The sequence below is a fragment of the Rhea americana genome, unplaced genomic scaffold (assembly GCF_003343005.1).
Source record: "Rhea americana isolate MKP2758 unplaced genomic scaffold, rheAme1 scaffold_69, whole genome shotgun sequence".
NCBI lineage: Eukaryota > Metazoa > Chordata > Aves > Rheiformes > Rheidae > Rhea > Rhea americana.
This window is the reverse complement of record NW_028186856.1, coordinates 990,297-1,010,201: the sequence shown is the minus strand read 5'-3', so window position 1 is coordinate 1,010,201 and position 19,905 is coordinate 990,297. Positions and strand designations below refer to the sequence as shown.

Sequence of the window (19,905 nt, the reverse complement as noted above, 5' to 3'; positions counted from 1 at the left end):
CCTCTCATTTGGTGTTACTACATGAAGCCTATAACCTAAAGCAAAGGACGAGGACAGAAGAGAAATGACTCTCTCTTTGAGTAGYCAGATGGAGGTGGAAAGAGAGAGCAGGGAGCTGAAAACACAAAGTAGGGCATCTTTTGAATGAAGTTGCTATGTGCCACAATAATTGCACAAGAGTGCAAAGATACTGCTTTTATGGCCTTAGGATAAGGCTATGTAATCTGATGTGTGATTTCACTCTTTATCGTGTACTTCTCTGTGCTACTAAAATGGTTTGTTAACTCTTCAGAAATGAGTCTTCTGTTTCCCTTTTGGTCTTTATTTATTCCTTCCTTCTTCCCTTTTTTTCTTCTTTCTTTTTTTTCCCTTCCTTCCTTCATTTCTTTCTCTCATTCTCTTTTTGTTTTGTGTGGTCCCCAGGAAATTCAAGGTTGAAGTAAAAATGGAATGGCATCATATGAATATTTTTTCAAGTGTTCGCTATACAAAACGTGCTTGGCAATCACAGGCAGCCATGGAAGCTGCACCTGAAAATGACTGATTCAGAGTAAGATAGCCTTGCGGGCTAGCATCAACACAAGCATCAACAGAGAAAAGTACAAGCTGTTGCATGAATGATTCCCCTTCCTGTCTTGTCTGAGCTTTCACAAGCAGAATCTTAGAATATTTGGGGGGTGTTTTGAGACAGAGGATCCTGAGTCAAATAAAGCTGAGGCCTTCCTATGACTTAACTTCTCTTTGGCTGCTGCAAGGCCTAGAAGGTCGCGAGACCCAGAATTATCATAACTATTGCTGAGAGATGAATCAGCTGGGGCAAGACCACAATCCAAAGGTGCACAAACTGCCCACCTAACCACTCCATCCCTTCTATAGTACCCGAACATGAAATTAAGCGGAAGTAAAATTAAAGCAGGAGTACAGAGCACCACTCTTTGCTAAGGAGGGGTCCATGAGAATGGCTCACAAAACTGCACAGCCAGAAGAAAATCTGGGTCTGGGTACATGTCATTTCCATCATGCAAAGCAAAAAAAATATTTTTCAGAGCTATGTTAACTCACATGTCTGGTTTACAGCCACTGATTCCCATCAGTATCAGTTTTATGCCTGATGCACGTGTAAAGTTTTCTCCTTTGACTGTTAATTCACTTTTGCCTAATGTAGAAATCCACAAAGGCTCAATGGAATGAATTTTGATATGCTATTAGAAAACAAAGCAAAACAAATCTGGTTATAAAAAGACTAGGCTGTTAACTGACAGCAAAAGAAAAGCAATCACTATTCAGGAATACAGATCTGATGGCACTTGAATACATTTTTCAATTAATTTCCAATCTTGATAAGTTTGAATCTGATTCTGAAAACTACTGGCAACCACAAATTCTTTACAAGCCAACTATTTTTACCTACCTAATTTATATTTCAATTTATTTCAAAATAAAGTTGCTAAAAGGAAGTATAATCTGACATACTGGAATACACATATCACAAAAATCCAGCTTGAAATGATAAATTTTGTGTGACCTTCGAGGGACTAAGGAACAATGCAACAGGAGACAAAAACCCATGGTGCTATCACTGAGAGAGATAGAGAAACAAATGAAGGCATCCCTTGTGACCTGAAAAGGGGAAGCAGGGTCAAATCCTAGAATGAAAAGTCAAGAAAGTGCCCCAAATTAGCTTTACTGGCAAGTCTTTTCGAAGTCATATGTAGACCTAAAGGTACTACACAATTGCAGGGGTCTTTTGGTATTACATTCTGATGCAAAGAAGTTTACAGATCTATCTTCCAGCATTTAAAAATTAATCCTAGTTTATTCTGATGATTTCACAGAATTACAGAAATGTGGCCAATTTTTAAACTGTGTTTTTCTTCATGTATCTTTTTCTTTGCTTATTCTTTTACTAACACTACTGAGCAAGAATTGAGATGTTTTACTAGCTTATTGACTTGAAGCATTTGACAGCATCTCATGTTTAACCAGTTTTATTGCTTCCCCAGTTTATCTTATAGATTTATACAGTCAGTTTCCTCCCTCTGCATCTTTCAGATAGAAAAGTGAAAACATCCAAAATAACAGGAAAATATGCATGTGAAACCAAAAACTGTTTGGCACCTTCTCAGGGAAATGACTTCAAACCTGGTTTTAGACTGCCTAGAAAAGTAGTCTAAAATAAGCTTTTACAATTTTGCTATTATCCAGATTTCTGCTGAGTTCACTTGTGAACAAGTCCATGGGCACGTTCAGCCTTTCAGCCTTCTGCCTTTATAAGGCATAACCCACCAACTCTGATACCGAGAACAGAGCTGGTACAGAACCTATATGCCAGCTAGGAAAGTCCCTACCACAGGGCTTTTCTCCCCACTCATCTTTTTATGTATTTTATCTGAGCACCATCATGACTTTGGGCTCCTAGCCTGAGGTGACCACTTGGGTCACAGAATCCAGTTCTCTGCAAATCTGCCCAGTTCAGAAAGGTCCCTGGCATGTTTTGCCCACATGCTACCACCACCCACAGAACACTCCCCAGCACTCCAGAATAAACATGAGACCTGTCACAACTGAGCAAATACCACAACTTATGCCTTAAGAAAGAGTATGAGAGTGCAAAGGCTGAGGCCAGAAGCCCTACAAAAGCAGGGAATTTGCTGAAGAAATTCCTTTGCTCTGAGATGATTTCTGGACACAAGCAACTGAGAAGGGCAAAGCAAATCCCCGTCAAACTGCCGGGAGAGAAAAATTTGCTCCCACCCTGATCTAGGGATCAGTTTAACCCTCATCACGTGAGCAGGACAAATGAAGTAGAACCCTGAGCCTGTGAAGCACAAGTGCTTTACCCCACCTACATCCTGTCCCTGCCTGCGCACAGTCTCCCATGCACCAGAAGAAAGTAAGTATTCTCAGACAGACCCAGAAGCCAAATACTACAGAGAGGAGTACAAAATTGCTTCTGGGCTCTCACAAGTAACTAGCAGGAATCCTAAAGGATAGGATTAATACAATATAAAATAAGCATGCGGAGATCCCCCAGCGCTACATCAAGACAAGGAGCATTAGGTGTCCTGTGCCCAGGGAAGCTGTAGGCCAATGTGGTGCTTCAGGGCTCAAGCTTTCTGCAAGATGCTGGCAACACACGTTGTCCGTGCTGGCTTGTGCTGGTTGGTGAGGGCTAACAGCAACCTTGCACTGCATTAAGAGAACATTGCACAGTATCTACAACAGTACTTCCTTTCCTTGGAAGAGCCAAGAGCTGCTYTGTACTAAGGCACACTCAAGGCATTTACCGGGTGCTGCTCAATTAGGCATGTGAGGAGCAGGCTCCCTCTGCCCTCTTCTGAGCATCAGGGCCTTCAGGCCTTGGAGGAAATTAGACTTCCTCAAACTTCAGCTAACAGCCAGCATTTAAGCAAGGAAAGAGAAATTTCAGGACATGAAAAGATAGTACGGTTATAGAGAACATTTATCCTGCTTCATTTCTTTTTACGTTAAACAGAAATCATGACAAAAATGGTTCATTCTTGAAGTCTCACCCCTGAATTATGCCTTTYCTGCAGCTAAATGACACCAACTTCCCTGCTGAATTCTGTCTCAGACTTTTGGTTTTAGTGCTAAGCCAAGCTAGCCCGAGGTACTTGAGTGCCTCTTTCCTGACTGTGGCTGTCAGCAACACTTACATTTCTCAGCAACAAAGAAACTGTGAATTCCACCTCTGAATGCGGAGGAAATAAAGCTTCTGTAAGGGCTAGCTGGGGTCTGCAGTGCTCATATCCCTAGCAAAAAAGAGCCACTGACCTTTCAGTTTCTGCATGCAAAGCCCCTGCCTGGCAGGAAGAGAGACTCCCAGCAATAAGAGGTAGAAGACAGAAGAGAGGCAGGAAGATATTTGTAAGTATCAGTAGTTGTGAGGCATGCAGATACGATGGTGATGAAAGCAACATAAACACAGAGAGTCATACATAAAGCRTGCACCAGGTCCTCAAGTAATGTATATCAGCACGACCCTGTCAACTTCAATAGAGCGACACATTTCTGAGATTTAGCCCTCTGTCCTCTGGACAGTGTAACACTTCCCTGGGGCTGTGAAAACAGTGACAGCTACACTCAGAAGTGTGGTTAGCATGGCTGCAGGTCACAGGGAGACATTTGGCAGCAGTCAGGTTTCCGCAGCCTCTGCCACCTTGGGCAGCTCATCCCCTTTCCTGCACAACCCCTTCTCTAGTGCTGGCACAAAACTCTGAGGCTACAGGGAGAATTGGATCATGGAACTGACCCAGATGAAAAATAACCTGCCAAAAGAAAACATTTATTTCCAGCCAAATCAGCTCCCCAATCTAGCTTGCTCGCACAACCACTCAAACTGCACAAGGAGGAGGAGGAAGGTGCATGCATAGAAGCCAGCAGCTGGCGTCAGGAAGGAGGGCTGGGACTGTCATCAAAGAAAAGTATATTAAACTAAAATTAAACTAAATCAAACTAAATGCTTGACTCGGGCTATGTGAAAACACAAATCCTCTTTYTTAGTCCTCCAATATGTTCCCCTTAAAGCAAGAGCAGTAAAAGGTGAGCAGGATATCAAATGCAATTTAAAGTCCTCTGAATATATTAACTTCTAAATAAACATCTGCCTTTGGACTGCCTTTAGAGCTTTCACAGCCTTGTCCATCACTGTCTCTCCAAAACAAGGCATGTGGAAGAAAGCCATCTCCCAGGCAATTTCAGCTGTTTACCAATGTCAAATTAATGCACTTGGAAGCACAGCAAAGAATTTCCTCTGTTCTTTAATCAGCAATAATGCTTTATATGCAGACCAAATCCAGAATATCAGTATTCAGAAACAAAAATATTACAGTCCCATTGTCTCTGTGGAAAACAAAATGGATTTTTTTTTAAGAAACCTCAGCTGAACATCTGGATTTAAGAGGAAATTCTCTTTTTCACAGGTAAAAGTTTGGGTAGTTCTAATGAGACATTTGGAGATAAGAACACAATGTCTATTTATACCAACCACACTATCACTCACAGAAAGGCAGAAACCAAGAACTGTAGGCAGCAAATCTCTATGTACTTGCTCATCAGTCAAACTCCACTTCACTACTCATTTCTCTCCTAACACCTGCATGTCATAAGCAACCACGGATGACAAGATTACTCATCTTTATGAAAAAAAGTAAAGTATTTTGGCACCATAAAGAATGAAGGGATAACCCTGTGGTTAAAGCACTGGCCTGTGAGGTAAGAGGGCTGAGTTCACATATGGGTCTGTATCATTTCAGTAGAGAACTTAAGGATCAGATTCACAAGGGTACTTTGGCATCAGCAACACTCCTTCCTTCCCAGTGACCCAGTCTGAACAGGAGGGGTGGAGAGCAGCTCCATCCCCAGTTTTGTCTACAGTCTGGAAGCAAGGAAAACTTTTCTGGAAGTAGGAGCCAAGGATTTCCTAACACCAGGGATTCCAGTTCCTGGATGCGTCCCCTAGCCACTTGTCTGTTACCCAGAAAGTGGGTGGCACATCCTCCCCTTCCTTCTGTTCTCCTGGCAGCTATTTTTTTTTAAAGAGAAACTGTGATCTGGGTGCATAAAATGAGAAGGAGGTTTGCGGCTCTAAAACCTAGTTTCACAGAATTGTCTGTGATAGCAGCTCTCAAAGAGGCATTTAAGTCCTGGCAAGAGGCTAAGTCAGAGATGTTTTCCTCTGTTATTTATTTACTTATTTATTTTGGTCAGCTTAGATATCCCAGTACTCAGCACAGTGACTCTTGTGGAGTACCTAAGTAGAGTATGCTTGGACTCTGGTACTTAAGGCAATATTGCAAATTCTGCACCTAGAGGTAGGCACTTGACTTTTACAGTGTTTATTGTCACAACACCTGGATCTGAAACTCAAATCTTTGTTTGTGCCTTTAAGCAGTATAATAAGGAAAAGTACTAATCCAAGTTCTGCACTATCTTTCTATATAACTGTTTACCTCCTCATCTCTACCCTTACTGTTTCTGCAAAGTTCCTTCCTTTTACATGAATTTCTCCCCCAGCCCACAGTATCTCAATAATGTCAATCTCAAAATGCTAACTAACCTCTGCCTTCTGCACAGCGGTGTTCCCCTCGGAAGCAGCAGTGGCATTACAACTATCCTGAAAAAAAATCAGCATTTCTCCATGTCAGGACAAGGAAGAGACAAATTGCTGCTCAGATGTAAGAAATACAAGGAAAAAGAACTACAGGAGATTCCAGTCCTCCCCACCAAACTTCACCTGGCAGGCAGTGGCAGGAGAGACACGCTTCCTTTTACAGCTGGCACACTCACCCTTGTGTATACATCGTGAGCAGCTGGCAACACAGAAAACAGAGTTTTTGTAAGACACAGGGACTCRATATAGATTCAACCACGAATGTGAAATTTCAAGTGACAGAAAGAAGCACAGACCCAAGAGAACAATCCGGCAAACATATAATGAAATGTGTAAAACATACACATTGTGTTTACATTCCAAGAATATTGTTCTGTACTGCTTATTCTGAAGACAAATTTAGTACAAAATATAATTTATGATGTGGGTCATAAATTTATGAAAAGCATGGAGCAGACAGAATACTCTGTGTTTCATTTTGCTGTGGTTTTCTAGTAAGTGGCCAGGTCATGTTTTTTATCCAGAGAAGGGTAGAAAAAAACATCACTGAATCTTTCACAGCTTTCCTGCAGAATTTCTGTTCTGCATCTGCAGTGTTAACAAGTACTACTGCTTCTCCCTGCTAAAAAGATACATGCCAACTGGAGACAAGTTTGTCCCTGTCTCGCTCTGGAATACATCAGTCAGCATGAAAAGGGCCGACAGCAGCAAAGCTCCCCTCTGCATGCGCTGACAAGTACTGCGCTTTAGAGAATGACAGTTCCTTCCCTGTGTTGCTCCAGAGCCAGGGAAGTGACATACCAATTCTCAAAAAGCAGGAGTTCAGCCTCCTCCCAGGTGCCCAGGAATTAGCCTCTCCATACAGGGAAGAGCAGAGCTCTGAAAGGGAGCGCTGTGGTTACCTGGAGTGAACGTTAGCCAGACCTTTCTAAGGTCTCACACCTACGTAGSATAAAAGGTTGGTCAATGTGCTGGGCACAGACTATTTCTGCTGAGAGCTCAGAACAAAGACTATGGCTCTGAAGAATACTTTGAACTGAACAACAGGTATTCGTTGTTACTATTAGCAGACAAAGTGTTACTTTCTGCTTTAACTGTACTCATGATACGTGTGTATTTAAATGGCATCTTGATCAATTAAAAAACAACTCCTAAAGGTGACTTTTATGGAAGCGCTTGACTCTTTCAGTTGACTGAAACTCCTCTGATCCAGGTTTTATTCTGAGCTAATTACAGGYGGCCCTCCTTTCTCACACAGAAGAAAAAGGATTTTAATATCATTGTGCCATCCTTCATTATCTCATCAGCCACCTGTCATAAGTGACCAGCATTGTAATAACTCCGCTATAGCTGCCAAGGTCCTGATAAACAACAGAAGCTTCACATGAAAGTAGCTTTCTAAGAAYAAAGAAAGAGAGGAGAAAGAGGAAATGGGCCCAGAAAGGGGGTTTTGCTATCTCTGGTGTACAAAGGTACTTCCTTTGTAAATCAAAATCTAACCAAAAAAAGAGCAATCRGATTTCAGCCCCCCTCTCTGCACACTCATATAACCCCTTTGATGAGCTTCAACAAGAAAGAGGTTCTTACTTTTTCAACTGAAATGTTTGTGTGATATTCCAAGTGCTTGAGGACAGCGATGCTTCGAGAACTAGACAATCTGGAAAAATGTGACTGTTAGACATATGCTGGATATTACAAGAGATTGCTGTAAAAAAAAAACAATCGACTTGAAGTCTCATATGTCTTCATCTGTTCTCTACATGGTATGCACTTCTTTTTTCTCTCATATACACATTCACGCACACTTCTGACCGATAAAAATAATGAAATTTTGTCCTTCAACAGCACCTTTTAGCACCTTATTCAAAGACTTTACACATACTCCCTAATTAACCTTGATGACATCTCTGCAAGATACAGAAAAGTAATATTATTGTCAGGATACAGATGAGGAAATGCCACCATGAAGTAGAGATATAAAATCACACCTCAAGAGCACATAGTCTACCTGTAGCACAGCCAGACTCTGAATTCAAGCCTCCTAAGGCAACAGACTGTTCTAATGCAAGATATCCCAACATATCCATACTTCTCCCTTTTTGTCTCACTTAGTCTCAGAGTCTTCTTTTGTAATCTATGCAGTAGTAATTTTCATTCTATTTAAATCTTTTATGATTGCATGAATCAATTTGCTATTATTTCAGCTCATAATTACTGTACCAACAATTCACWAGCAGCTGTGGAATGAAAGAATATCTTCTTCTCCCATGAGCAGARTACCACATCGAAGAGCAGAGTTAGATATACCACTTAAACCATGGTCCCTTTCATCTGTGTGCTTGCAGATGTGTATGTGTGCAAAATGAATAACTGTCTGATATCAAATGAAACCCACGTGTGCAGAGTCTTCTGGCTTCTCTATGCTAAGAAGTAGATGGTTTCTTAATATGTGGAAGCTACACATTTAAGGTATACCTATTCTGCAAAGGTACAGAAATCTTTATCACAGGCTGGCTTGTTCAGATGAGAGCCAGCTTTGACTACACCTCACACGAGTTCTGCAAGTATCCTAATACTCATGATACCCTAACCATCACCTGCTAAAGACAATGGCTTTTCTTCTTGATTCTCAAATCAGTATTAAGACAGGAACTTGACACACAAAATAGATATGATAGGCATTATGATATGCAAAGGCCACAGGATGATCTCCTGAGATCTCAATGTTGCAAGGAACCTGTCTCAGGGATAAGGATGCCCTAGAGAGAGCTTTTTGCAGCACTGCAATCCACAAAAAGACAGGACATTGCTAACATTTCATTCCTCTTCCTACACAAAGTTATTATAAGAGAATCAGATTTATGCAAAATGTTATGTATCTTTTGGGCTACATTATCTAGAAAAGGATGAAGGCAGGCACTTATCTAAACTTTCTATTTCCTCTTCATGTAACTTAAAAATACATAGCATTCTTGAGTTTGTTCTCTTTACTCTCAGTTTAGATCTAAACTCTCTTTTGTGTTCTAACAAAACCAAAAAAAGCGTAAATTCAAACTGTAAAGAGTTCTGTACTTATACAGACCCCTGAAACAATGCAGGAAGGATTTTCTCCTTTTATTAATCAAATAACACCCTGCTGCAAAGGTTGAGACCAAAGCCTACAGAACAGCTCAAAAATTCCAGTGGTCCAGACATTTAATTCACCACCTCATTCAAAGATCTACAACAACCCAAAAAATGTGATCATGTGATCCATATGTCCAACACAAGTTTCTCAGGTCTGTGTTTCTGAGCACTACTGGTAAGCAAACTAGTATAAGAATTATTATGTGATGATTCAACCACTAACTTGGAAACATAAATCAAGTCAAACACAAAAAAATAAACCAGTCATATTATCCCTGAAGCATGTATTTTTCTGCTTATCTACAGGTGGTATCCTCTATATTGAATATATAGTGAAAATTGTTTTCTGACAAGTATCTAAAGGAGGTTGAAATAGTTAACTAAATGTGAAGATTATTTTCTGTATAGACATTTGCAGTCAAATTCTCCTCTTATTTATGCTGGTACAGCTTCCTGCAAAAACAAATTATGTTTGCAGATGAGAGAAAGGCTAAGATGGGTTAATTTTCGGAAGCAGAGCACTGACGAACACACTTCCATGACTCCAGCCAATTTGCTTGTACTTGTAGCTACCCTAAGTTTCCTTGCATAGCTGGTAGCCACACCACGTAGACACACTCCTAAAAAGCCTGAGCTGCTATAAGCCGAATTGAGGAATCTGCTTCTAGCTATTAATGTTAAAATACTATAGTTCTTCTAGAGAGCATTCTATACTAAAAAAACCTTTAATTATCAAGAATAGTGTAAATACACTCAAATCACTTGCCAGAACAGGAATCTTTTTTTTTCAAAGTCATTTAATAAAAAGCATTACCTACGCTTACATGCATTAGGCCTGTGTTTGTGCTCAGTTCTCCTCAGTAATAAAAGACAATGAATAAATATGAAATAAATGGAATATTAAAACATACCATTATCAGCTATCACTGGTGTAGTTAGATTGCAGAAACAGGAGGAGTTTTTCAGCATTACGTTTTCATAAAGTATTTCAACAGGTTTTATAATTTTTACCATACAAGAAGTAAGGATTTTGCTTATACTTGCAGTCACAGCAACCTATAAAAACATAAAAAATACAACAGATTTCTTGTAATACTTGTTAAGCTGTCATCTTGTCTTTACAGAAAACTTCAAAGTATGGAATGTACAAAAGAAAATTTTCGTGGCAGAAGCAGACAATTTACTAGATATCCTCTCAAAGGAAAAAGCCTCTCCCAACTGGAGAAGCAATATAAAAAGAGTGCTGAAAGGAACAAATTGCTTAGTTACTGAAATTAAATAGACCTGTAAATTATGTCAGGAGAACAATTTGGAACATTTAGGAATTTCATACAAGAATTTTGCCATATCAGTGCTATATGCTGTCTCTTAAAAATATTTGAGCAAGAATGTGTAGCTCCTCATAGAAAGCTTACTTTTGCACCAATATACAAAGTGCACTTAATTAGGAAACAGAAATTGTCTTATCATGAATTATCCTTTGTTCTGGCAGACAGTGCTTTACAAATACAAGCACATTAATGCATGCAGTCAGGAAGCCAGGAACAATAGCAGCCAAATTAAGTGGCCAGTCACAATACTTGAAAATCAAATACTCAAGGCTATGTTTGCTCTGAGCAGACACTGAATAAACACTAACATCAAACACTTAAAGACTTATTTGTGTTAGCACATATGTCCCAATGAATGTTTTGTAGCTTGTTATAAAGCTTAGAAGGTAGATAATATGCTTGATATATACTCACCAAAAATACTAAAATAACTGATATAATGGAAGCAACACCCTTGTCAGCACAGTGAATATTTGAGTCAGTATCATGAAGTATAGCTTGAGGATATGTTTTATAACAGAGGAAGAGAACATCTGTTTGATCTACACATTCAACTTACTGGGTTTGTCTATATATTTGCCAATTGTTTAGATAAGAGCAACTAATATATGGAGCACAGTGACAAAAGAAGGAAAGCTGCAATAAGTGACAGAACACCACAAGTAAAATCACAATAAACAAATATGCATAAAGCTGCATGTACATACCTGATTTCTGGCAGGGAAACTTAGCAGGATTTTCAGATCTTTATCAGGTGCATGTGAAATGTTATACCAACCATTTATGCTGTTTGAACGTATACAATTCTCTTTTAATGTGCACCTAAAAGTATACATAAAATTATACTAGCCTCCTTATGGTGGCTTTGATTGCAGATACTGTACTTCAACTTATTTAATGCTATTGATTTTTTACAGGAACACGATTGATTTTTTTACAGGAATACAGTAACAGCCACAAAAAGCCCMAGGAAAAACAATCAGGAAAATCTTCTGCTTATCAAAATAAATTACAACACATTAATGTATGCTCTAGGGTCCTGACTAAGTCAATGGGACTCAAGGAAATATTAGATGATTGGCCAGAAATGATGGGCTTCATAGCTTGGGCTGGAATTCATTACCCCTAACTGTAGACTCTTTCAACGTAGAGCTCCAGACCTGATCCCTCAGTTCCCTCTACACTCAATGGAGAGACCTGGGCTATTTTAGGGTGTGATTCACCCCATCTATTTTAGACATTCACACAAAAATGAGATGAATTACACCAGAGAGAAACTGCTCTTTCCACTGAATGTAAGGGGAGCTGAGGTTGAAGCTCAGATGTAGAGCTATGCTATAGACAAGTACAGTTGATGAGATGAATCATTCCTATTAATCTTGTTCACTGTCCACTGMTCTGAGGTACTTCAAAATAGATTTCTCCATCTTCAAGAATAAATTCAATTTCAGAAGTAGGATGGCACAAAGTACCTAAAAATGTTACAGAGAGCAAATTGTTGGAAATAGAAAGTATACAGTAGACAGCACAAAATTTTGAAAGAAAGAGGAAATACTGGGAGATATAAACACTATAAAGATCACAATTATTAATACACACAAAAAACAGAACATCAGCAAACAAAATGAGATGGAAAATCTCTCAGTTTGAAAAGTGAATCCTTAAAACAGCAGAGTGGAGAGTTAATGAACAATCCATAGCTTAACTCTTATTTTCAGATAGCTARCAAGTCAATACAAGTAAGTTCTCACTGCATATATCTAAATATTTTAATAGTGTTCATATCTAGATATTACATAAAATATTTTCCCTCAGACTGTTTGAATTAGGTAGAACAAAAGAAGTATGAGGCCTCAATTCCACGAAAAAGCAGCAGCACATGTAGCCTCAACTACATGACCAGTCGCATGGGCATTAATGAACTACTCCTTTGCTAAACATTAGATATGTGTACTTGATTCCAAAGTATAGGCATTTACAAAAACTTTTCATGAGGATTTCAGAGATCACTGTATAAACACATTTAGATAGAAGGGTTTTTTTTTCTGCAGAAGAAAAAAGAAATGAAAGACTTTTAAGAAAAATGTCTACCACTTTCCAAAATGCCTGAAGTAACTCCACAAACAGACCAGATAGCTATCTTCTCTGTAAATCAAGTTGCTGGCAGCAGGAATGCAGTTAAGCACAAGGTCACTTCCTGTGTGGTCTAACTGAGGAAATGGAGTTCCTGCTGTATAARAACATCAGTTTTGCATTTGAATACATTCAGATCATAACTATACTATAATAAATTAAGCATATGTTTGACATATTTTAAATTTAGTTAACTAGGTCAAATTTTGGTCTCATACATATCTCTCTTCACRTTACTGAGATCACTAAGGTCCATAAACGCCACAATTTTTGAACCGCAGAGGGCAAGATCTGTTAGCAACAGATATCTATAAACCTGTATGCTCAGGGATGTATAGGTAACTAACTCTCACTAGGAATGAGATGCAGGAGACAGACATCCAATAGTTTCTGATGGTCTGAGGATCTCACTGTCGAAGATGTGAAGAAACACATTTACCATATTTGGCACAAGACAAGCATATAGATTTCAGTGCCACTAATACTAAAGAAGAAAACTATAAAATTGAATCTCTAAAACTGCCCAGGACAAAGATATCTGCATTCTTAGATTGCCTGAGCAATAGAAGTAATGAGCCAGTTTCCGTTGTCTACGAAGAAGGATCTAGCAGTTACATGGCAAAAAAGTAATGTCAGCCAGGACCCAAGACTGTGCATGTTTTCTTGCTAGGGAAAATATTTTTTTGCTGTTCTAAAAGCTGGCCTTTAACACTCACACTATGTGCTAAAGGGAACGGTCATTTTGTAGGAAGTATCAGCAAAGAGGAAAGTACAACATCTAGTGCCTCTCAGCAAAAATTCTCACAATTGCCTTGTACAGGCCAATAATACAGCAAGTGGACAAGAAGATCACTTGCTTAAGGATGAGATATTTTGTTGTAGTCCTATTTCAAGACAATCTACATTGTTTGTGAGTCTATTGGAATGAACATAACAGACAAAYATTATTGAGAACCACATGCTGCTGAGAAGGTTTAATCAGCATATTCAGGTTCAGACAGCTCCTAAGAAAGCAGGGGAAAAAGTTCAATAGATCAAAAGTAGCTGAAAATTTCTGGAGTTTAGTTTTGCCAGAAAGATAGACTGGGCCAGACTCTATACAACATGAAAGAGAATTGTGGGACAGGGCAGCAAGAAAGGACAAAAAGCAAAGAATGAGATTCATTAGTCATCCCTGGGAAGGGAGCAAATTTAGAGAGAAGGAGCCTGAGGCTTCCATGAGAGATGAAGGGGCAGTATCTGCTTTAAGTACTCAGTGAATCAGATTTCCAACATGCACAGATTTGTGTACAGAGAAAAGCAGAGAGAAGAATTTCTCTAATCTTTCACAGCAAGCTAGTTCTTTATGCCACTGTTACATTGACTACAGGTCCTACTGAGTTTTTTCTCTCTGTCTTGCTATAATATGCTGATTGCCTTGTAGAACAGGAACATGATTTCAGAGAAAGTTTTGGCTTGATTTTCCAAGATACTAACCCCCAAATGAAGTCCGTAGATGCCACAAGCACTGACCAAATTTGAAAGTCGGGTTCATCATACCAGATAACTAAGAAACACTGTACTATTTCCACATTGAAATCCATGGAAAATATCAGTGCTTTGTATTGGAGTAATTTCAACATACTTCAGGTAAATCTGATTCATCTGAAGAAAATCAATATACATTAAGAGAAATCATACYATGCTATGACTAATTCTTTTGAATGCGTGTAAGTGAAAAGGAGAATTTATACCTTTGTTCCTGTGGAACAAGGAGTAGAAATACTTTGTTTCATTTTGTTTTTACTTCCAATGGGATATGTGTATTTTTTCATCGAAACATTAGATTTGAATCCACACTGTCTTTAAAATGAAGCACTGCTAAAAGGTTTTATTAAAAACTGGAACGCACATTTAATATAAAATATATTCTCTAGTTAGTGTAACATATATAATCAGCCTCCTAACACCAAATCAACACTTTTGTCTCCTGACAACACCAAGTATATTTTTCCAAATAACAAAAATCTACTATGGTGATTTGTACATTTTTTTATGTATTTGTATGCATGTCTGTATTGTACACATGTCCTGAATTTACTAAAAACTTCTGCTAAAAACATTTCTTTCTTTTTCTAAAGCTTCACTCAGAGCTATATCTTCACAAACACAAACATTTAATGATGATAAGTGCCTAACAAAGAAAAATGATGTAGGTGTTAAAGGGAATCATGTTACAGTAWTTCACTTTTTCTCCAAAAGAGTAAATTATCTCTGTTTCAACCAGGTGGAAACTTTTGGTGATTTCCCTCATAAATAGGGGATTTACTGACTAGTAACTCCTATTTTCAAGCTCTTTATAAGGTAATTAAAAGCCAGAAAAGTTTAACACCCTTAACATAAACAGCCTCTAACAAGAGAGGAAAAGAAGTTTGAAGAAAACACATGAAAGAACAAAAATCTAGTTTCTTTTAATAGCCACTTTTGCAAACACAAACAAGTAAGTCTTCAACAACATCATGCTGACACTGAAAGAAATCAACATGTGTAGTATTAACCTTATAAGGGAAGATCACTAGTGGAATTCCTCAAAAATCAATGTTGTAACCATTTTTGCTTAATGTTTTAGTCATTGATGAAYTGGCATAAAAAGAAGGTATATCCTGATGACATCTGCTGATGATATCAAGTTGAGACCATCATGCAGAGAAGAATCAGAATATCACACAGGAAAACTTGGATGACCTTGAAATACGATGACATTACATGGCACAAAATACAAGAACATGTACTTAGAGCAATAGAAACCTCTCAACCCATATGTGCTTTAGACTGGAAACTTATTAGTTGGGGGAAAAAAAACAGAACAAAGAAAGAGAAGGACCTGGGGGCATTATTYGATCGTGGATGATTGTGGCCCATCAACGTGATGCAGTCATGAAGAAGACATTTGCAATATCTGGACGTATCAAGTAAAGTGCTTGATGGACAAACTAGAAAGGATTAAACACCACTGAGCAAGGTGACATCTCTTCTTAAATACTGTGACAGTCCTAGTCATCTATATTTAAAAAACATGCATAAAAATTGCACAGAGGTGCTATCATTCAAGTTGCTGTGTTAGTGTAGCAAAATGAAACTAAAGAAGGGATTGCTTTCACAATTATATTGAGGTGGTAAATATGAGGGAGGGGGAAAATCCCTTTAAAATAATGTTGGCACCAGAAGAATGTGTATAACTATCTATGAGTACATTTGTGATGAAAACAAGGAGAAATATTTTAAAGCAGCAGAACAATGAAGCTCTTGGACAGCCAGCCAATCTGAGCACTGAGGAAAGCCTTCCTCAGTTCAGGACAGGGCTTGATCAGTGTGAGTGGGTTTACATGGTGTGGTTGCTTGCAATAGTCAGGACTAGCCTTGATGACCTGGCAAGTCCTTCAAGTCCAGTCTTTCCACATCCAGAAGTACAGTACAGTAGTTTTGAAACCCAATTCAAAAAAGCTTCAAAACTCATGACTTGAATGGGAAGATGAAGTGTTTAGAAAATCATTCTCGACTGGCCTAAAGCAAAAGGCAATGGTTACAAAGCAAGGAAATGTCAGTGTTGAAGTCAGCTGAGCACTCTTTTCCTCTTTTTACAAGCAAGACGCTGCCCAGCTATCAAGCTGTTTCAAGCATGTGTACRTAATTGCATATCCCAATCAATGTTTGAATCCAGAACATCTATTTTAAAACCAAATTTCTTTTTAGAAAAAAATCTTTTTAGAAAAAGAATTCTAAAATCATTTCTTTTTAGCCCAACATAAATTTTATGTKCAAACCTAAAAAATCTGAGGATTAACATGTGCTCTAAAAGGCAGAGTGCCTTTTCACATGAATCATAGAATCATAGAATCAGTAAGGTTGGAAGTCCAACCCCCCTGCTCAGCAGGGTCACCTAGAGCATGGTAGACAGGGTTGCATCCACGCAGGCCTTGAATATCTCCAGAGGAGGAGACTCCACAACCTCTCTGGGCAACCTGTGCCAGTGCTCCATCACTCTCACAGGGAAGAAATTCCTCCTCACATTTAGGCAGAACTTCTCGTGGTTCAGTTTTTGCCCATTGCCTCTTGTCCTGTCACGGGGGACAACTGAAAAGAGTTTGTCCTCATCYCCTTGACACCCTCCCTTCAGATACTTGTACACATCGATAAGATCCCCCCTCAGTCTTCTCTTCCCCAGACTGAAGAGGCCCAGCTCTCGCAGCCGTTCCTTGTAGGGCAGGTGCTCCAGCCCTCTGATCATCTTCGTTGCCCTATGCTGGACTCTCTCTAGTAGCTCCATGTCTCTCTTGTACTGGGGAGCCCAGAACTGGACACAGTACTCGAGATGAGGCCCCTGAGTAGAGGGGCAGGATCACTTCCCTTGACCTGCCGGCAACACTCTTCCTAATGCAGCCCAAGATACCATTGGCCTTCTTGGCTACAAGGACWCCTTGCTGGCTCATGGTCAACTTGACATCCACCAGCACTCCCAGTTCTTTCTCTGCAGAGCAGCTCTCCAGAAGGTCAGCCCCCAGCTTGTGCTGGTGCCTAGAGTTATTTTTCCCTTGGTGCAGGACTCTGCACTTGCCCTTGTTGAACCTTACGAGGTTCCTCTCCGCCCAACTCTCCAGCCTGTCCAGGTCTCTCTGAATGGCAGCACAGCCCTCTGGTGTCTCAGCCACTCCTCCCAGCTTGGTGTCATCAGCAAACTTGCTAAGGAGGCACTGTGTCCCCTCATCCAGGTCATGGATGAAGAAGTTGAACAGGATGGGACCCAGTTCTGACCCTGGGGGATGCCACTAGCCACAGGCCTCCAACTGGACTCCACACCACTGATGACAACCCTCTGAGCTCTGCCTTTCAGCCAGTTCTCAATCCACTTCACTGTCCACTCGTCTAACCCACACTTCCCGAGCTTATCTAGCAGGATGTTATGGGAGACAGTGTCAAAAGCCTTGCTGAAGTCAAAGTACACATGACAATAAAGTGACTCACATTTATGGCTAAGATTGATTTCATAAAAATTTAGTAGATACAAAGATATACTATCTTCATGCTGAACAGCCCCAAGCTTGTAAAAGCGTACAATAAGTAATAATGCATTGTTTTTATATGCAGGTCTAAAACACCAGAAAATACCTTTGATTCAAAGAACACCACCCACAGTAGGGATCCTTTGCAGATAAGCATTCTTGCTGGGAAACAAATCTACTGCAATTTGCAACAGGTATTCTTCTCACCTAAAACCAAAGAATACAGTGAATTAAAATAGCCTCCATAAGTAAGGAAATTGAGGATTACCTTTAAAAATCTGACAGCATCCAAATACGATGCCTTTGGGGAAGTTTCTGTATGTGCTCACCTCTGCCAGAAGTACTTTCGACAGATGTTTGTAGCCTATTTTATACATATCATATTTTGTCATCAGATGATGAGACTACTCTGACAATGACAGTTTGGTTCTACTGCTAACTAGCCAGCATGGACAAAGCAATGCATGAAAAATTCATTAGCACAGCGATAATAGTAAGAAGGAAGTATATTTTACGAATAATGTTCTGCTTAGCAGAATACGGTTTTCCTCATACTAGAACTTAAGTTTTTAAATGACTAATGAAGCTGCATCCAAAAATGCTTGTGCAAAACAAAATGCATTTATGTTTGCATCAACGTGTCAGGTAACTGCATGTGCAAACCGGTACAAATGCATGCAACTACCAAACATGCATGCAAATGCCATTTCACTAGATAAATATAGATGATTGTGATAATATTGTATGTATCTATACTTGTACATTCAGCTTGAATTTCCTAGTCAGCCATTTTCAGAAAAGAAAAGGAAAAAAGAAAAGAGAAATCTTGTTTAAAAATATAATAATGTTTTAATCATAATGAGAATTAATAATGTTAATAATAAAAACATTCTTGATTTAAAACATTTATTTGTAAGAATTCTTGTAATATTTATAAATCGAATATTAACAAGAATTTGCAAGAATTAAAAGTTCCTGTATTTTGTTAACAGAAGCAAGGTTATATTTTTATGAAGAACTTTATTTACTCTTTTTTTCCAACTGTGTATTATGAAACTCAGTTTAACTGGAGATGTTTGAGATAGTCAGTAGATTCAGGAACCTAACAGCATCATAGACTACTACCAGAAAAAAAAAAAAAAAAAAAAAAAAAAAAAAAAAAAAAAAAAAAAAAAAAAAAAAAAAAAAAAAAAAGCTGTTTCTAAAAGTTGTTGCTCCTCCATAACAATATGCTCTTTTATTAAAGCTAAAAAAAACCCAAGTCTTTCCTGTGTACATTTACATATACATATAAATGAAGGTATCAAAGTGCTGGGTGAAATCATGTCCAGCTAAGCTAGCCAGCCAGCCCATACATTTTCACAGCTGTCTTCCCAGCTGCTGGTGAGATGAAGGAATTTGCAGTTTGTGCTCAGTTTGTGCCTTTTTTGGTGGGGTGGAGACTTGGCTTAACTGAAGATGATAAGAATTTTATCACTAGCCTCAGCAGAACTAAGACTTCAAACCCATCTCTTCAGTTAAAAGACTCCTCTGCTTTAGAGACTGCATAGTCAAATAGCAGGCACTAACCTACTAAGGCCTAGATTACCAACTCAGAGTAACATCCTCCCCAAAGCATGTTAAGATGTGTTTGATAACTCCAAGCTTCATTTTGCATGAAGCCAGTCAGATATGCAAGGCTCCAGGAAAAAAAGAATCATAYAGAACCTCTAAACAGAATAACATAAAATAAGCATGGGATTGAGGGCCCTGTTGGGCTATAGGAACAGGAGGCAGCACCATGGACATGGAAGCTCCTATGAGCTCTGCAGAAGTGCAGACAAAACCCGAGTAACCTGAATTTGGATAGTTAAGGTTTGACTCTGATCCAAACAGACATTTCACTTATAAAAYGGTGTAAATCCTTAAAGTAGCAGTTTACTTGAATTTAATATTGTACTTACCTTATTAGCAGAGGATAAATAGATGTAGTTATTATCTACTGGATCAAGTCGAAGTTTGGGGAAAACGGAAGTTTCTTCCTTAATTTCATATAAAACCTCTGGGCAATTAGACACCATATCATCATTAAGAATAGCCTAAAACAAGTGAAAAGAAATTATTCACAAATCCTTTTATCAGTTAATATTTTAATCATAAGCCT

General features: G+C 38.9%; 1 protein-coding gene across 1 annotated transcript in view; it reads right to left on the bottom strand.

Moving 5' to 3' along the window:
* PLXNC1 (plexin C1) overlaps window positions 1-19,905 on the bottom strand; it is a 69,600-nt gene that overhangs the window by 35,145 nt on the left and 14,550 nt on the right. Inside the window, exons 3-10 of the mRNA XM_085321289.1 lie at window positions 19,706-19,840; window positions 17,869-17,969; window positions 11,298-11,412; window positions 10,171-10,315; window positions 7,721-7,790; window positions 6,257-6,332; window positions 6,080-6,136; window positions 1,063-1,202 (exon numbers count right to left, since the gene is read on the bottom strand). Coding sequence (XP_085177415.1) covers window positions 1,063-1,202; window positions 6,080-6,136; window positions 6,257-6,332; window positions 7,721-7,790; window positions 10,171-10,315; window positions 11,298-11,412; window positions 17,869-17,969; window positions 19,706-19,840 — 839 coding nt within the window. The remainder of the gene's footprint in view (window positions 1-1,062; window positions 1,203-6,079; window positions 6,137-6,256; window positions 6,333-7,720; window positions 7,791-10,170; window positions 10,316-11,297; window positions 11,413-17,868; window positions 17,970-19,705; window positions 19,841-19,905) is intronic.